This window comes from Phaethon aethereus (assembly GCF_964289735.1).
Source record: "Phaethon aethereus genome assembly, chromosome: 4".
NCBI lineage: Eukaryota > Metazoa > Chordata > Aves > Phaethontiformes > Phaethontidae > Phaethon > Phaethon aethereus.
The window spans coordinates 34797838-34817791 of NC_138578.1; the positions used below are offsets into that span (position 1 = coordinate 34797838).

At 47.9% G+C, this 19954-nt stretch overlaps 1 protein-coding gene across 4 annotated transcripts in view; it reads right to left on the minus strand.

The window, feature by feature from the left end:
• Positions 1-9594, minus strand: part of HERC3 (HECT and RLD domain containing E3 ubiquitin protein ligase 3) — a gene marked incomplete at both ends in the record, with an annotated part of 50455 nt that extends 40861 nt beyond the window's left edge. For all 4 annotated transcript variants that reach the window (XM_081999333.1, XM_081999332.1, XM_081999330.1 and 1 more), the window contains one exon: positions 9369-9594. In XM_081999333.1, coding sequence (XP_081855459.1) covers positions 9369-9594 — 226 coding nt within the window. The remainder of the gene's footprint in view (positions 1-9368) is intronic.
• Positions 9595-19954: the final 10360 nt, after the last annotated feature.

Sequence of the window (19954 nt, forward strand, 5' to 3'; positions counted from 1 at the left end):
CAAAGGCCTGACTCCACAAGGGGCTCTGTCCCCTAGATGTCTCCATCCCATCCCTCCCTGCAGATCCCTCAAGCACACTCGGTTCCAGGCATGCCCTCCTAGGCTTTGGCAGGACCGATGCCTACGCACAGGGCTGCCATGCCTCTGCTTTGGGAGTGTAGAGAAGATGTGATGAATGCAAAGCAGGACTCTCCCAGACCACAGCACTTAGGAAGTGTTGCAAAGAGCTGCATGCTGAGCCTCAGCTCCATGCCCAAACAGGGGGACAAAGCTGCCCCAGATCCTCTGTGAAAAGCCTGCTTAGTGGAACCACCTAGTCACTAGTGTTTAAGCTCTTTTTCTCGTTTCATTCCTCATGCAAAGAAGAGGAAGACAGGGGGAACTAACCATTCTCCTGCCACTGTCATCCCACCTGTGAGCAGCTCTCAACCTTACCTATTCAAAGCAGCAGCCATACCTCCTCATCTGCAACCTGCTCACTTCCACAGCTGCTTCCACCAAACACAAGTCCTGCCACCTTTCCTCCTCCCTCCTGAGCAACCAGGGCCTCCTGGCTGACTTCTCACCCACCAGGAAGAGGCTAAAAGAGGAAAATCCATACAGACTGTCCTTCCAAGCAGGTCACACATCTGAATTCTCAGCTGTTACAGGGTTTATGATTAACAGGCATGCTGCAGCAAGGTCTCTGGTCACTGTAACCCTGTGCTGAAGTTCAGGACAAGGAGATCTATGTTTGAAAAGAAAGATCACCGAGTTCAGAGAAATCCAGGGGATCTGGATCATGTAGCTTGCTTTGTTTTGGTGGGTTGTTTTTTTTTTCCTTTGAAAGAGATTGAACATAATGACAGTATTTCTAGCCCTGCAGCTATGAGCAGATAGATTCCACAGTGCACACAGAAGCAACACTACCCTGCACATTTGCATCCAGACAGGAAATTTGGTTTAAAAAAAAGCATGGTTTTGTCTGCTGTATGTTACCAGAGGAAAGGTTTGAGGCAAATTTGGCACCAGACATTTTCCTGTAACTCCCTTGAGACCAAAGCCCAGGTTTTCACACTAGCAGACATCAAATGAAGTCCAAATGACTTGCAGAGAACATCTCTTGACCAGAAAACAAGTTTCACATTATGGTTTTAAAGCTTTACAAATGGCTAACAACCAGCTAGTTATTTCACACTCCTGTAACCCAGCCCAAATCCCAAAAGAGCCTTTACCTTAGGTACCTGGGCCTGTCTTCTGTTCCCCAGCATATGCATGCACATTCAGATAAAACAGACTTATCTAAGAATCATCACAGGAGTCAAGACATCATGTCAGACCTGAAGAAAATCAATCCAAGTGAAATTACAGGGCTGAAGAGGTAGAAATTTAGATATAGTTAGATAATAAATTCTTGTTTCCTAAAACTATTGCAGTACAAATTTATCACTTCCCATTAGAGACAGAAGTATGTTAACACCTGATAATACTCAGAAAATTATTGCAAAGTCAGACTGATTTTGCAGAACAGTGGGCTCAACACTTCACAACTAAGATCACCAAGTTCCTTCTCCTAAGGCATTGTCAGAGACTCTGGGGACTCCAAGTGCGTAACAAGGCAAGTAAAAATTAGGACAGGTCACACAGAAGCTTTATTAACTTTGGTCATGGTGAGAGAACACTGGGACAGCGTCTCCCCCTCTGCATCCCTGCCAAGTGACTGCAGAGACACAAACTACAGACTGTTGCCGGGGCGGGGTGGGGGAAGAAAAAAAATAGAGGTAAGGAAAACCAATAATTTCAATACTGACAAAGCCAGGTACCCATCTCAGAGGGATGGAGTCCTCAAATAGCTTGCTAACCACAGCAATTCAAAGAAATAAAACAGTAAATAGCATGACAATGCTGGGAGATGGCTCTTGGTGGAGCCCACAGGAGTGGCACACCCTGTATTACCCTTGCTCAGAAGCGGGAAGTTGGAAACGATCACAGGCTGTTCGCTTTTAGTCAAAAGGAACGTTCTTTTAATTAGGATAAACTTAGACATCTTTACTATTAATTTTACCACCACAGTGTAATATCCAAGTAAAGCGTACTTCCAGAAAATAAAACCTCTATTGACTTGTATTCTTTCAGTGGCACACACTCCCCCGGCAATTTCTGTTCCCTGTAGTGAAGGGGCACAAAATCACTTTGCCAGCTGCTATCCTGTCTCTGCATTGCATCCACAAGCTCAACGGCTGTGACAGTAAACACAGCTTTTTAATTGAAAACGTTTCTTTCATTTCAAAAGGTGCCCTCTAAAGGACTCCTCTAAGAGGAATTGCTGAAACAATTCTGTACCACTGTTTGAAATTTTTGTTTGTAGCATGAGAAACAAAATTGAATCATCCTACTACAAATATGTATAAATGGGCAGCAGAACAAGAGGTAAAAAAATAATTATTTGGAGAACATAGTAAGGGAAGAAAGGGAGGCAAAGTCTTCAAAGGCACTCACTGCAAATATAAGAACTCTTCTCTCACTGGCAGTCATTAGTAAAACCTGCAAACTTTTCAAGGAGAACAGGGTTAGATCCATGTTCGTTGCATTGCAAGGTCCCAGAGTTTTATTCACAAGCAGATATTCTGGGAAATAACCATCTCTGACTATACAACATGACCATATATTCTGAAAACACTAATTTAAGCTTTTAGCATGCTGACAGCATTAAACCTCATGTACACACACATGCACAAAAAGTGAGAGACAAAAGGCAGTGGGAATCCCACTCAAGCACGCGGCTGTGCAGGTGTCCGGCTGCGGGCAGTGCCTGAACCCGTCACTCGTACCGAAGGGCGGCAGAGACACCACCCGTGTGCAGTGCGGCCAGGGGAGCGATCTGCTCAGCCTGGGGCAGAGCTGGCAGAGGCCGTGGAGAGGCTGAGGAGCATCAGGGAGTGCGAGAGGGAGGCAGATCGGTGCAGCCACACCCGGCCGTTCCGGAGGCAGCCAGTGGAGGCTCCACAAGCAGCCCGGGATCCTCAGCCCTCTTCCCGATGGGCAGAAGGGGACCTAAGAGACGAGGGGGAATGGGAACAGGTCCCTGCTCGGGGCGGCAGGCGAATCCCCTCCTGGCCTCCCTCACCATCCCAGCTGCCCTTACACAACAGCTATGGGGCTCTGGAACTTGAGGGCCAGGAACATGAGGACCTTGATGGAAGTCCATCCAGGGGGTTGGTGCCTAGGGCGAGTCAGCCAGCCCCCAGGCATCAGGTCTTCCCCTGTTAAGAAAAAAAGGAGGGTAATTGTTGCAGGCGACTCCCTTCTGAGGGGTACAGAGGGCCCAATAAGCTGACCAGACCCAACCCACAGAGAGGTCTGCTGCCTTCCTGGGGACTGGGTGAGAGATGTCACCAGGAAACTCCCTGGTCTGGGGCGGCCCACCGATTACCACCTGCTGTTGGTCATGCAGGTTGGCAGTGATGACATTGCGCAAAGAAGTCTAAAAGCGATTAAAAGGGACTGCAGAGCGCTGGGGCGACAGGTTGATGGAGTGGGAGCACAGGCAGTGTTTTCACCACGCCCTTCAGTGGCAGGGGTAACACTGAAAGGAACAGGAAGACTCACCTGGTTAACACGTGGCTCAGAGGCTGGTGGCACCAGCGGAATTTTGGGGTTTTTGACCATGAGGCAGTTTACACGGCACTGGGCCTCCTGGCAGCAGATGGAGTGCAACTGTCTCCAAGGGGGAAAAGGATTCTTGCTTACGAGCTGGCAGGCCTCATCAAGGGGGGTTTAAACTAGATTTGAAGGGGGAAGGGGATAAAACCAGGCTCACTAGAGATGAGCCTAGGGATGGCATGCCAGTCTTGAGGGTGAAATTGATAGCCCAGCTCAAGTGCATCTACACCAATGCACGCAGCGTGGGCAGCAAACAGGAGGAGCTGGAAGCCATTGTGCAGCGGGACAGCTATGACTTAGTCGCCATCACAGAAACATGGTGGGATGACTCTCATGACTGGAGTGCTGCAATGGACGGCTATAAGCTCTTTAGAAGGGATACGCAAGGAAGGAGAGGCGGTGGGGTGGCTCTGTATGTTAGGGAGTGTTTTGACTGTATAGAAATCAACAATTGTGATGACCAAGTCAAGTGCTTATGGGTAAGGATGAGGGGGAAGGCAAACGAGGCAGATATCCTGCTGGAGTCCGTTACAGACCACCTAACCAGGATGAAGAGGCAGATGAAGCATTCTACAAGCAGCTGGCAGAAATCTCACAGTCACTAGCCCTTGTTCTTGTAGGGGACTTCAACTTACAAGACATCTGCTGGAAGCGTAACACAGCAGAGAGGAAACAGTCTAGGAAGCTCCTGGAGTGTGTGGAGGATAACTTCCTGACACAGCTGCTAAATGAGCCCACCAGGGGAGGTGCCCTGCTTGACCTGCTGTTTACGAACAAAGAAAGACTGGTGGGAGATGTAGTGGTCAGAGGCTATCTTGGGCTTAGTGACCATGATATGATAGAATTCTCAATTCTTACTTCACTAAGAAGAGGGGGTCAGCAAAACCACTAACATAGATTTCTGGAGGGCAGACTTGATGAGGGGATCGAGTGCTCCTCAGTAAGTTTGCCTGTTCAAGTCACTGATTGAGAGAGTCCCTTGGGAGACAATCCTGAAGGGCAAAAGGGTCCAGGAAGGCTGGACATTCTTCAAGAAGGAAATCTTAAAGGCACAGGAGCAGGCAGTCCCCATGCGCCATAAGACAACCTAGCAGGGAAGACCAGGCTGGCTAAACAGGAGCTTTTGCTGGGAGTCAGGGGAAAAAAAAAGGAGAGTTTATCACCTTTGGAGGAAGGGGCAGGCAACTCAAGAAGAGTACAAGGATCTCATTAGGTCATGCAGAGACAAAATTAGAAAGGCAGAAGCCCAGCTAGAACTCAATCTGGCCACGGTCATAAGGGACAACAAAAAATGTTTTTACAAGTATATTAACAACAAAAAGAGAGCCAAGGAAAATCTCCATCCCTTATTGGATGGGGAGGAACATTGTCACCAAGGATGAGGAAAAGGCTGAGGTACTTAATGCCTTCTTTGCCTCTGTCTTTAATAGTCAGACCAGGTATCCTCAGGGTATTCAGCTCCCTGAGCTGGAAGACAGGGATGGAGAGCAGAATAAACCCCCCATAATGCAGGAGGAAGCAGTTAAGGACCTGCTATGGCACCTGGACACCCAACAGGTCTATGGGGCCTGATAGGATCCACCCAAGAGTACTGAGGGAGCTGGAAGAGCTTGCCAAGCCACTCTCCATCGTTTATCAGCAGATATGGTTGACAAGGGAGGTCCCAGATGACTGGAGGCTTGCCAGTGTGACACTCCATCTACAAGAAGGGCCAGAAGGAGGATCTAGGGAACTACAGGCCTGTCAGCCTGACCTCAGTACCAGGGAAGATCATGGAGCGGTTCATCTTCAGGGCGCTCACAGGGCGTGTGCAGGATAACCAGGGGATCAGGCCCAGCCAGCATGGGTTCATGAAAGGCAGGTCCTGCTTGACCAACCTGACCTCCTTCTATGACCAGGTGATCCGCCTAGTGGATGAGGGAAAGACTGTGGATGTTGCCTACCTGGACTTTAGGAAAGCCTTTGACACCATCTCCCACAGCATTCTCCTGGAGAAGCTGGTGGCTCGTGGCTTAGACAGGTTTACTCTTTGCTGGGTAAAAAAACTAGCTAGACAGCCAAGCCCAGAGACTTGTGGTGAATGGAGTTAAATCCTGTTGGCAGCCAGTCGCAAGCGGTGTTCCCCAGGGCTCAGTTTTGGGGCCAGTCTTGTTTTATATCTTTACCGATGACCTGGATGAGGGGATCGAGTGCTCCCTCAGTAAGTTTGCAGGCAACCCCAAGTTGGGTGGGACTTTTGATCTGCTGGAGGGTAGGAGGGCTCTGCAGAGGGATCTGGAGAGGCTGGATCGATGAGCTGAGGCCAACTGTACAAGGTTTAATAAGGCCAAGTGCCAGGTCCTGCCCTCGGTCACAACAACCCCATGCAACGCTACAGGCTTGGGGAGGAGTGGCTGGAGAGATGCCCAGCGGAAAAGCACCTGGGGGTGCTGGTTGACAGCCAGCTGAACATGAGCCGGCTGTGTGCCCAGGCGGCCAAGAAGGCCAACAGCATCCTGGCCTGTATCAGAAATAGTGTGGCCAGCAGGAGCAGGGAAGTGATTGTGCCCCTGTACTTGGCACTGGTGAGGCCGCAGCTTGAATACTGTGTTCAGTTTTGGGCCCCTCACTACAAGAAGGACATTGAGGTGCTGGAGCGCATCCAGAGAAAGGCAACGAAGTCGGTGAGGGGTCTGGAGCACAAGTCTTATGAGGAGCGGCTGAGGGAACTGGGGTTGTTTAGTCTGGAGAAGAAGAGGCCGAGGGAAGACATCATCACTCTCTACAACTACCCTAAAAGGGGGTTGTGGTGAGGTGGATGATGGTCTCTTCTCCCAACTAACTAGTGATAGAATGAGAGGAAATAGCCTCAAGTTGCACCAGGGGAAGCTTAGACTAGATATTAGGAAAAATTTCTTTACTGAGAGAGCGGTCAAACATTGAAACAGGCTGCCCAGGGAGGTGGAGGCACCATCACTGAAGTACTCAAAAAGCACTTCAGGACATGGTTTAGTGAGCATAGTGGTGTTGCATTGCTGGTTGGACTTGATGATCTTTTCCAACCTTAATGATTCTGTGAATTTCCTTTTACGAGCACAGACCTGGGCAGCAGGAAGGAGATCACTCCATCCCTCTGAAGTCATCCAGCCTTCAAAAAGTTCAAGACCCCTGCACATTTTCATGTCTTGCTGCTACTCTCAAACACAACCTAGCCACTCTACAGCCCACAGTAAGCGTTTCTGAAGTCCAGAGGGGGGTCTCCAGGGACTGCCTGGAGGGGACAATCAGTATTGCCTCACAGCCTCCCGCAGCAGGAGATGTGGCTCACTGCCAGAGCTGGGCAGAGGTCAGCCACTTCTAGCTGCTCTCACAGGCTAGGCAGAATCAAGCTGTAAGGCAGTAAAACTAAGAGGCCTCAGCCCACACTGCCCTGTCCAGCAGAGGCTGGAGAGCTGCAGCTGCAAGACTGCCAGTTCCAGGCACTTCTCTCATTCTCTACCTCAGAGACCTCCTAACAGTCTTCTCTACCATCATCTTCAACAGCTCAGGACCCTATGCCCCACATACACATCTTCACTTCCTATGAGACATGGCTTCATTCATAGTTCTACAACTAATACAGAATAAGAAAGATGATCTTTGAAATATCTTTCTATACAGCAGGTGTAAGGTCATCTTCATTCCATGCAGGGGGGGTGGGGGTGAAAGAGGAGGGCTTGAATCTTCTTGTTCCTATTTGCAAAGGACAACTAAGAAATTCAGTTCCCATTGCCACAAGGCAAAGCAGACCCTCACAAAGCAGTGTGTGGGACAGGACTCTCCCTCAGTTTACTGCGGTTATCATAAAGACTGCTGTGACTGTTCACCATGTGCTAAAAAGGGAAGCTGTTCCTTGCTTTACAGCACATCACTCCAACCTGCCCCAGCCAGCACAAACCCCATAGCAGGCACAGCCAGTGCTGTGTCAGTAGGAAAACATGGTTTCTCAAGGATTGTCACAGGCTCCTCAGAGAGCAGCACTGCAGAACCTTTTTCTGAATAAGTGAAACCTGCAGGATAACTGGCAGTTGGTGCCATATTTTAGTGACAGTCCCCTAATTTATGGTATAGAAGGGCACTTGGAATGAAACCCAAAGAGCTTTTTATGTATATTTCCAAATCTCAGACTACCCTTTTTCTGCAGCCCTGGCTGAAGGCAGGGTTACCTAGTTGCGAGAGGTCTACACTTCAGGATTCATGAGATCGGCTTCCAACTCTGATCCTCTACTTGCTGTGAAGCCTCCACTTTCATTATGATCTTATGCTTGCTTTATTTTGTGGGTAAACAGCAGGCTAGCCCAAAGATGTTTTTCAGAGTACACATCTTTACAGCACTCAGCAGTATTGAATTTCTGGAGCCTATGCACTACAGTCATGCAGCTAGTTGGGTGATTTGCATGATGAAGTATCCTCATCCGGTTGGGTGGAATATTCCCTAGGCTTGGCTTCCTTTTACTAAGCATCTCATTTACTCCAGGGTCTGAATTTAGAAGTCCTCAGAATATCAACAGTAGTTGTGCACAGAGAGGACTTAAGCACTCCTGATAATCCCGACAAGCAGTAATTGCCTGGAAACCACTTGTAGGAAAAGCAAGAGAGACCAGATTCAAGGTCAACTCCTCTAATCCAGCACCACAGACATCCAGCATGCAACATCTACCACTCCATTTTACAAAAGACACACTAACAAAAGGAACAGAGCAATGGAATCAGGTCAGATTTGCACTTACTACATGGAGAACTGGCTATTTTGTACATGTCTCATATCTCTATCACACAATAACAGGGTATGCTACAGAATCCCCAAGCCCTACAGAGGGTAGCCTGCAGTTTGCGGCATGACGATGTCTTATTGCTCTGATTACCCACAGAGGCATTTTGACTATATTATGGCAACAGAAACACCTGTATCTTTACCACATGCCAAAACCAAGGAGTTAATGGAAGGTAAACTAGAAGGCCTACATTCAAAAGAAAGTCCTTAAGAAAGGCTTCAGGGTTTCTCAGAATAACAATACACGGTTAAACCACTCCTTCACCCTGGGAAGGAGAGGCATTAGCTGCCTGTGATTCTGCACGCACAGGTTCTGTCCATTGGAACACAGTGAGTAAAAATGCAATCTGAGTCTGGGAAACACAAGGCTACAATGACCTTCTTAGATTAAGAAAGCATGAAGGGGTGAAGGCACAAGTCAACAAGAGATTTCCAAGAGGGGAAAACAAAATTTTTAAACCCTCTCAACCAAAACCAAGTTTGTTCTCCACAACTATACTCAACACAGATCTCTTCTCTTTGATGTAAGTGACAAAATTCCCAACAATAACTGAACAAGAGTAGGCATAAGGATGCAGCGCAATTGGAAAGACAAAGCAGAAGATACTTGTGACTCATGGCCCTCTCTTTCCTTTTATAAAAAGGCAACATAATGCCAAATAATAAAATCTACCCCCAAGACCATCTGTGTTCGCCTCTATTTTGATGCATTGCCCAGACAAACTGAGCAGATCCGTCTCCCCACCCATGCTGCTCAGCTTTATCTTTCCAGAGCCAGCAAATATTATTCAGCATCATTACTGTGTTATCACACATGATCTTCAGCTCTCTTAGCCCCTCCAGCTCAAGAGCTATCAACACAAAGCAGTTTCCATAATCTTCTCAGCCCACTAGCCTCAATACAAGTTAAGGTGCATATAAAAAGCAGACTTACCTGGCTTGCTTCCTTCAGAGTCATGCCCCAATTGGCCTTTGGTGTTCAAGCCACAGGCATACACTTCCCCATCTTCCAACAGGAACACAGAGTGGTTTCCTCCGCATGCCACCTCCTTGACATTTCTGTCATGAATGAATCCATATACCTGTGGTTCAGGAATGATGACCTGGAGGTTGCTACCTATCCCAGGTCGTCCAAAAGACGAGTATCCCCAGCATAGCATTTTCTCTCTTTTCAGCAAGTCATGTATCCTTCCTGGGCAAGAGAAACAGAGGAAGAGGTGTGAATGAAGCAAGTACTCAACAAGTGATCATACAGAGATAAGCTGCTCAGAGCAGGGGGTGGAAACAACCAAAAAAGGCATTTCCTGCATGACTGTCAGGCTTGTGGACTCCCAGTAAAAAGGGATTGCCACGATGACACAGACAAAGAGGAATCAAGACAGCCCAGGTCAAGTACTGAGTCAGCACCTTCATGCCCTGGCCATCTCCATCTCTAAGGAAGCAGAAGTGATGTGAAAGCCAGCAGACCTGAGCTTTTATTTTAGCAGAGTGATTTTGCTTTGAAAAACAAAAATCAACCAACTCCCCCAAAACAACTGTAATGCTTTTTAGACTAAAAGGTCCAAACCTGAACTTTTGAAGTTACAGTCATATTTGGGACCACTGCTTAAAGAAATCTTTAAAAGTTATCTCAAAGGTGATCAAACTAGTCCTGAACAGACACTGGTATTTGTGGTGTACTGGTGACTAGCCAATGCAGTACATTATAATTTCTGATAAATCCAGATTAAGTAGTATTTTGCTCAACTGAACACATGCTTGCAACCCAAATATGTGCATGTACACACACACACATCCCTAAACTGCAGCAAGAATTTCCCAAGAAGCTGCAGTGCACATGGAGCAGCACACCAACAGCTTAGTCCTAACAGCAATGGACAGATAATGTTGATGCAACTTGCCAGCAGTCAGGTGTTATCTTTGGAGCTGCACTCAGCAACAGTCAGGGATTTCGGAGAGTGGAGTAACATGGGAAGGAAAAAAAAAAGCCAACACCGATATAAGAGGCCCAAGAAATTACTCAGCCTGAACTTGATAATGACAACAGTATGCTAATTTGTAAGAGCTGGAAGGAGGGAAACAGCTCTCATTCCAGATGCAGCATGTGAAAGATTTTAGTAGCACTCCCTTGTCACGCCTAACCTCAATAGGTTTGGGTTATTTGTTAAACATGCTATACTAATAAGACATTGAAAACTCCTCTGCTTGAGCCAGAAACCGATTAAAGCTGATTTTGTAAAGGGAAGAAGAGAAGAAAATGAAAGATCGAAGACATCAAGTCTTATGACTCACCATTGCCAAATTTTAAACTAAGGCAGTTTACAGCAGCAGCATTTACTATAATAGCACAAAACCAAAAAGAAAAAGGTAACCCTTGAAGCACCAAAGATTCCTCAAGGAAATGCGATTCTTTCTCCCACTCTCAGCAGATAGGAAACGCATGCATTTAGTTTGTTTCCAAAGCTGGGTGCTAATTCAAGCTCAAGGTATTAGCAATAAAGCTTTTCCTAATCTAAGCCCTAAGCAACGGGTGTTCATGTCTTACCCCACTATCCTTGCCTGTCAGCTGTGGCCACGCAGTCAGGTGCAGTCCCTTCCACTGAGCTGGATGGGGGAGGGAGAAGATTGGATTTTCCAGTTGTATTTCACCAGTGGTACAATTTCCTACCACGAACCATTTACTAGGATCTCTTACTAGGTGCTTTAAAGCATGCTGTAAAGCCCATTTATCACTAACAGCCCTTGCTCCTTTATAACATAATTCATTCACAACCACACAGGTGCTTATCACTGGCCAGCTCCAAAGCACCCAGAGGAAGAAGCAGGAGGTTACAAGTCTCTGTCTAGTTAAATCAGTCGTTGCATACACTCTGTACTTGGTTGCCCTCAGCACAAAAGCCTCAGGGAAGATACCCTCTATGCTGGCTACACTATTTCCTATGCTAAGAATAGGAATGCCATGGGACACATAAAATTGAAGTGCATGCATGTGCTTTAAATGACACAACTGCTATATTTATAGGGAACTTCATGTTCTGTCTCAAAAACAACAAAACAGCATAAGCAACACCCTGACAGTGGCAACACTAAGGCAGGGAATCATTTCAAAAGTGACACTGAAACAGCAGAAATCTAGGACTGCCATTTCTCTCAGCCTGGGAAATTACCTTGTTACAAAGATATAAGCAGCATAATAGCAGCAAACCTGAAGATCCAAACATCACATTCCCTGGTTTAAGTGGATGTTGCCTCTGAGCTGAAAAGATTTCGTCACTATATGTTTAACTACAATGACATTGTACAACATGAGCTAAACATTAACTTGAGATATCTTTCTAAAAGGGTTCCTTATCAGTCTGCTCCCCATAGACTACAGTCATCTTTCCTAGTGCTAATTTCATTTAAAATGCTAAAAACACTTTAATTATTTTCCTTGTGTTCACACTCCACACAAGAAATCGCTGTAATGGGCAGAGGGGTGGGACACGATTGGCAAGACATGGTTTTCCCTCCAGGTAAGACACTATTCAAAACAGGAAGAGTTCAAACTCCCAGTAATTCATATGCACACTAGGGTGGTTCAGAGGAGTTCAACCCTCATTCATGCTAGCAGTCAGATTTTCTGAGCACCCTGAAGCTTAACAATCCCTCTGGCAAGCGATGATGCATGCCAGACTACTTAGAAAATCTGGTCTTAACTAGATTTTTTTATTAGTTTGGGGAGGTTTATTTGGTTGGGTTTTGGGGGGTTTTTTTGTTTGTTTGTTTTTTTAAAGTATCTCCCTCAAACCCCACTCCCCACCCTCCAAACATTTTGCTGATAAATCTCTGCAGCTCTATTCCAAGGCAGCACTTTCCACTCAAGAGTGAAAACCAACATAGCCACTTGCTATTTGAGTGTGCAGGCACAGCCAAATATTTTCCAACAGCCTGGTAAGAGACATCTTTAATTTACTTATTTTGAAGATAACACATTTTTAAAACCACAACTGTTTTAATTTTTTTTTCTCCCCTCAGAAAAGCTGCTGCAAGTCTTAATACATCATGTGTTCAAGTAGGAGCTGTGTCCTGAAACACAAGGCTTCAAATGACAATTTCATGCTCCGTTTCCAATGTCGTTAAGGCAGTTACTCTTCTTTGACATTATCAGAAGAGGAAGGAAAATGCATGTTACACTGCAAACTACCTCTACAAGCTTCCTTATGCTAAAACAATTCTATTAAAAGTTTCTAGTGTGGGTAGGTACTAATACCAGATGTGTGTCTGCACACACACATTTTTTTAATATATATATAAAAAATATAGATAAGGTTTAGATACACTTATCTGAAATTCTAGAAGTGACTAATTATTCCTAGTGCTCAGTTCGATACAACTTAAAAAAATTGAATTTTTAATCTTCAGATGACAAACCCTTAGGAAAGGTGTTGGTTGGTTTTGTCGTTTTTGGGGTTTTTTTTGTTGTGTTTTTTTTTTTAAACACATCACCAAGGGCATTAAAATTCCCAGTCCTTTTTAAAAACTGGATTGCAAAAAGTGCAAGAGCTTCAGTACCCAGCCACATCACCTATTCCTTTTCTTCAAAGATCACACCACAGACAGCTGGGTATTCATGTTTTAGAGATAAGAACAGATGCAATGCAGAAAAGCTGGTCATTTGCAGAGACTCCCCATAGATAACAAAAAAAAAAAGCAAGGGTAGAGGTATAACCCAACATACTCAAACGCTGACATTTCATGAATAATTTAACATCAAAACAGTGAAGGATGTACAGAGCACAGGTAGAGACAGGAAAACCTCACACTGTGGAGAATATTTTGAGGAAATCTTTTATGGTGAAAAATCCACCCTCTGCTATAATAAGGCTCAGCTGACATACTAAGTATATACCCTCTGGTGAGAAAACCACCTAGTGGCTTGGTAAAATAATAATGCTACATGTAAGATCGTGATAGGATGTGTTTTATGTTGCCCTCTTTTTTTCTCCTTTTCTTTCTTTTTAATAGCCATCATGACATACACTGTGTCTTCACATGGTCGTACAAGCATATTCTAAAGCCATAGCTGCTACCACGACTGCACCCTTTCTGGGAAAGTTAGTTAAGTAAATATTGTGCTTGCCACAAGCAACACTCACGGCTGAATGCTCTCTAAACAAAGAGATCTGCCAACTGGCAGGACATGAATAAACAAGTTTTTTCCTTCCCTGTTTGTGAGATTTTAGCTAGCAAACGTGCTCCTTTTATCAGCATTGCCCAAGAACGAAGGAATTTACTGCTTCTTTCTGCCACTAAGCCGCCAAGCACACTTTCTGCTTCCTTTTGCCTTCATTTTACTCCAACTCATGTCCAATGTAGACCAGGCTATAGAGCAAGAGAATGCAAGGCGTAACAGTGAGCGAGTGCAAGCAGAAACGGAGCATTTCCATTGTATAACCACACGCCCTCAGCTAGAAGCGTCCCTATAGAAAACACTTAAAAATAGATTAACAAAAGTCAGGCAAGACCCACATCATCTCCCTTTTGCAACCCCACAAAGCACACCTCCCTTCCTCCACCCCGGACACAGCCTGCTCGCCTGCCGCGCTTACAGCTGCCGCTTCCCACCCCAAAGCCGGCGCTTCCCGCGAGCTCTGGGGGGCCCGGCGGGCACACCGGCCCCCCAGCGCCGGCACCCGACGGCAGCAACCCCCTACCCCGCGTGCAGCCGCAGCCCCGCTGCCGCCCCCGGCTCCCCACACCGGCCCCCACACCGGCCCGGGGAGGCCCCGCCCGAGGACGCGCGTCCTGCGCCACGGAGAGCGGCGAGCACGGGGGACCGCGGGGCTCCGCCATGCTGCCGCTGATGCCTTTTGCCCCGTCTACCCCCACACAGCGTTTCGGTACCAGGCAGCAGCCCCGCCAGGGAGCTGGGCTCTCCCTCCCTAGCCGCGCCGGGCCGCTCCAGACCCAACCCCAGCGCAACGGGTCCCGGGCTCACCCCGGCGGGGCTCTGACCACGCCGAGCAAGGCGTCCGGGGTAAGCAGCTGCTGCTAGCCCCGCGCCCCTCCCCCGGCCGCCACGGCCCCACTCACCTGCCGCCAACCCCGCCGCTGCCGCCACAGCGACGAGGAAGTCCAGCCCCCCTGATACCGCCACCGCCCGCGGGAGTGACGGCGCAGCACGGCCAATGGTAAGCGCGGGGACGGCCCCGGAGCACAAATCGGCGGCGGGCGCTGCGTCTCGCCCCGCCCCGCGCGGCGCTCTCTGTCAGTCGGTGGGTCCCCGCCGGCGGTCGGTGGCGGCGGTTCGAGCTGTCCCCTCCAGCCCCTCCCCGGGGCCGTGGGGCGGGTGCAGGAAGGGCCCCGCGCGGCGCACGCCCCGCCCGAACAGCCCAGGACGACGGGACGGGCCCGAGGCAGCGTGGCGGGTTGCCTCAGGCTGGCGTGGCCTGCGCGGGAGGCTGCGGTGGCTCGCCCGGGCCGGGCCAGGCCCGGCTCCCGGTGCTGAGGGGTTGCCTGGCCAGGAGGGAGCCAGCCGGCCCTCCGGGGTTCCCCGGCCTGCGGGCCTCTGGCAGCGGCTGTAGCCTGCTTCTTGGGGCGGGGGACGACGACACTGCCTCGGGGACGTTGCGTTGCCGTTTCTGCCTCCTCCCGCAGGAAGGTCTGTTCAGGGAATCGCCTTTCCCCGAAGCCAGGGCGCTGCCTGGGGTCAGGGCTCCTCGCTCTGCCCGCGTCCCCGCGGATGGTGAAATGCCACAGCAGCTGAGGCTGCTGCCAGAGACCGCGCGCTATGGATAACCCGCTCAGGCCGCAAACCGCGGCCAAGGGTTGTGACTGCAGAGGTTTAGGAAGTCTTACGGGCTAAGCAGAGCAGTAGCTGCACTAAAGACAACAGAAATCGGTAGGCAAAGTTAAGCATATGCAAATATTCTAGAATTGAAGCTGTTCTAAATGAAGGTCTCAAGGGAAAGCCAGCTTTCCACTATTTAAAATGACTCTGTCAGTTTTGTTAAGCATGAGATATCACTTACTAATACAGTTCCTTTCCCCTCTCCTCTTTTTTCGCCTTGCATTTTACATGGCCTCTAGGCACCTGAGAGGCTTGTTTGTTTAGGAACTCATACATTTTATACAAAGTTTCAACCTTAGGAAAATATTCGTGGTCATTGTATAAATCTCTGTTGGACAAAACAGATTTATAAAAGGCCAATCAGCAAGCAATTATGTAACTCCCAGGTACTCATTTCCTGATTTTAATGCTACCCATTGGAAAAAGACTCTGCACTCTGCACAAAAGTAATGCACAAGCTGGATCCCACTCAGACCATCAAAATGACAGTCAATATTTGAGCAAACCACATAGAGATGTTTGCAAGGGCTTGGGGTGGGGGGAAGAGGTCCCTAAACCAAATCCAGTGCCCACAGTACTCATCTCCCTTACGCTACATCTCTGGCAGTTTGCAGTGTTACATACTTAGGATGCAGTGTCATGCATCAGAAAAAGATTCACCTGTACTTGCATGGATCATGCATGTTTGGCATAAAAAGAACTACTCTACCTAGTGTAAAATCACACCTGTGACGTAATAGCTTTTACTTCACCCATGTTACAAGCAGCTTCTAGAATAACTGAAAGCGTAGAGGAAAAAATATTTCCTTTGTTTGTGTTTGCTTTTGTTTTATTTATTTCATCATCTGGAGACCTTTGCAAAATAGTCAGCCTTTCCCTTTACACTTGGTTTCCTCTGTTTGTTTCTGGTTGAGTAATCAAGGAAGAGAAGGTACACACAAAAAAGTGGAAAAAAGTAGATGAGGGAGCCTGCAATTTGTCTGAAGGACCCAGGAGCCTCTTGCTTAAACCAATTTCTACCTGGCTACATTTCAGCTTCGTGGAGACCTTTCAAGGCTGCTCCTTCATAAACGGATAAAATTCTCAATAAAGACACCAAAATAAACCCGGTTTGTGTCCCTGCACGCCACTGTGCACAGCTCCCTCTGGAGGCCGCTACCTCTGCTGATTTCTTCATAGTGGCCCAGGTTTCATTGCACCATTGGTCTTCCTCATCTGCTGGTGGTGAGGCTGGAGTCCACATCTCCTTGATAGCTAAGGGCTGCCCTAGGCGGGCACATGGCGAGGTTGGATCCTCACCCGAAGAACACAGAATCACAGAATCTTTGTGTTGAAAGGGACCTTTTAAGGCCATCTAGTCCAACGCCCTTGCAATGAGCAGGGACGTCTTCAAGTAGACCAGGTTGCTCAGAGCCCTGTCCGACCTGACCTGGAATGTTTCCAGGCATGAGGCATCTACCACCTCTCTGGGCAACCTGTGCCAGTGTTTCACCACCCTCATTGTGAAAAATGTCTTCAGCATATCTAGTCAAAATCTGCCCTCTTTTAGTTTAAAACCATTACCCCATGTCCTATCTCAACAGGCCCTGCTAAAAAGTCTGTCCCCATCTTTCTTATAAGCCCCCTTTAAGTACTGGAAGGCTGCAGTAAGGTCTCCCCAGAGCCTTCTCTCCTCCAGACTGAACAACCCCAGCTCTCTCAGCCTGTCCTCACAGGAGAGGTGTTCCATCCCTCCAGTCATTTTTCTGGCCCTCCTCTGGACCCTCTTCAACAGGTCCATATCTTTCCTGTGCTGAGGGCTCCAGGGCTGGACACAGGTCTCCTGGTGGGGTCTCACCAGAGCGGAGTAGAGGGGAAGAATCACCTCCCTCGACCTGCTGTCCATGCTGCTTTTGATGCAGCCCAGGATATGGTTGGCCTTCTGGGCTGCGAGCACACATTGCCAGCTCATGTCCAGCTTTTCACACACCAGTCCCCCCAAGTCCTTCTCGGCAGGGCTACTCTCTGTCCCTTCATCCCCCAGCCTATACTGATACTGGGAGTTGCCCTGACCCAGGTGCAGGACCCTGCACTTGGCCTTGTTGAACCTCATGAGGTTCACATGGGCCCATTCCTCGAGCTTGTCCATTGGATGTTCAGCTTGACCTGGCCATCCAGGTGTCTCAACCGCACCACTCAGCTTGGTGTCATCTGCAAACTTGCTGAGGGCACACTCAACCCTACTGTCTATGTCATTGATGAAGATACTAAACAGTACTGGTCCCAATGTGTAGCTCACCATTTCCTTGATGGGTTAGGTCACCCAGAGATCAGGTCTGAAGATATCCAGAGATGCCAAAATCCGCAGCTCATCCTGATTTCCAAAGCTACTCTCTTCTCCCAAAACATCTTAACAACAGTCCAGTGTCAAGAACCACATGGCCAAGCATGCAGTGAGGTCTCCTGAATGTTGTGGTAATACAAGTTGTTACTGATTAGAGTTATCTCCATGAAGGAAGGCAGGGTGGCTGTCTTCACCCACCCTATGAACCCTCCCAGTAGGTGTTTTCCCTGTGAGTCCTTCACTAGGTGCCATTTGTAGCCTTCTGCTTCAGTGGGCCATGGCACAGACCTTTTACTGGGGCTGTGCAGAGATAGCGATGCTTCATTCCTAGTCAGACCTGCCTGTTGTCAGAGCTTTTCACCAATATGGCAACCTGGGGAGGGGAGGAAAGCTAGCTGCATGCCACCGCAGGGAAACCGCCCGCATGGGCCACAAGTCTATGCCCCGGGCATCTGGGCCAGAAAGCTGCTGTGAGTAGGGAAAACCTTCTTTGTGGCCATTGATGTCTCTGTGTTGCTCTGGAAGCAATGAACTCTTCCATATTTTTTCTTTTTTGGCCCTTCCCATGTTAGGGAAGAGCTTCTCAGACGGACTTAGCTGGGGATTAGCCAGCCAAGGTCAGGTCCCGTTACCTCCCATGGAAGTGGTATTTCTGCATGGTGTCTTCTGCAGCAAATACAGCACGAAGCTCACCCCTTACACACTTCACCAGGCTCCCTCCTTTGTTCCTCACGGCTTACAAGCTGCCAGGGTGTCCTGGTCACCCCTGGTTATGTCAGCTGCTCAGCCAAGCTCTTGCACTCCTCTACAGGTGACATTCAGATCAGACGAGTGGTCTAAAAAAAATACTTGCTGCAGGTTCAATATACTTTTGCTGCTTGGGTAAAGCCTTTTAAACTGATAGCTGAGCATGAGGCTCGCTCACGTTGTATTCCTCTGCATGTTTTATAATGAGCATGGCTTGAGAAAATGTAGACACAGCTTGGTGCTCAAATTCATTTCAGAAAATGCCAGAGGAGTGCTCTACTCTGCTCCCTCTGAAGGTTGGGTGGGTTTGTTTGGTTTTTTTTATAAAAGCAGGGCTTATTTGAGGACAAGTTAAAAATAGCCTTGAAAGTTACTCTGGGCTTTAATCTCCCATGTGATGTTGCATCATACATGACGAGAAGGAAATTCCTTCAGGCTCTGAATAAACCTATTATCATTTAATCTCTAACAGGTTATTTTGAAATCCAAACAAAATACATTTTTTGTGCACTTGCACAGCACAGAAGATCACTCTGGATTTCCAAGCCCTAACAGAGGCTTAGAAAAACATAAAAAAGGAAACGAGCAGCCAGGAGCAGGCTGGCGAAGAGCAGCAGGCTAAGGTGCCATGACAGGCAGCTGTGATGGTGTGGCAGCACCAGCCAGGCATGGGAAGGGGACACCCCGGCTCAATGGGGACAACAGCTTGGGCTTCTCCACTTCCCTCTTTCCACAAAAACACACCTGCAGCAGGGTGGTGCCTTTCCCAGAGGATTCAAGCATCCCTGTGGTGTCCTGCCTGCCCCAGGCGGGCAAGGGGGCCGGGGGTTAGCTCTGCGCGGGCCATGTCCCCTCTGTCCCCTTGGCTGGCAGATGGCATCCTCCGAGATGTTGGTTCCCCTTTTCCCCTCGCCACTGCCATGCCACCTGCTCTCCTGTACCTCTGAGCACCCCGGCGCTTCAGGCGAGTGCTTGAAGTTTTTCTTTACTGTAACTTAAAAGGAAACTCTTTTTCTTAACATGCAACGTTGTTTTTACTGAGCTGGAAATTCACACATAATGTGTCTGCCTTTTTAGGAAACATTTACTTTCCTAAGGAACAAAAAGAGAACCAGCCTAACAGTCACTTCCAAAAAAAGATTTGTATCATTTACTGGCATTCCAAAGAGGTCCAAAAAGGTGTGCATAAGATACCCAACACAAAGTTAAGATTGAACAGGAGGTAAAAACTGCTGCCTTCTTCTTGCTCTCAATTTTACATTTATCTGAAGCGTAATCTGCACCAAATGTGAAAGACCTTGACTTGTTCAGTCTATGCAATGCATCTATTTGAAACACACACACATAAGCCTTTGACTCCTCTCGAGAATGGCTTTCCCACATCAGCATCAATGAGGACAGAAAACACACATACACTGTCATGCATATGCAGCTGCATAACAAAGGAAGAACACAACTGCAAGTGTGGAAATTTAACCAATCATCATTTAATTCAACACAGTAAAAGTCTTCTTTACATAGGTATGTCCACTGACACATTTAAGACACCAAAAGAAAGAGGAGAGTACTGATGAAAAATCATGATTGTTCTCTCTCTCTCTCTCTCTTTACACAAAGC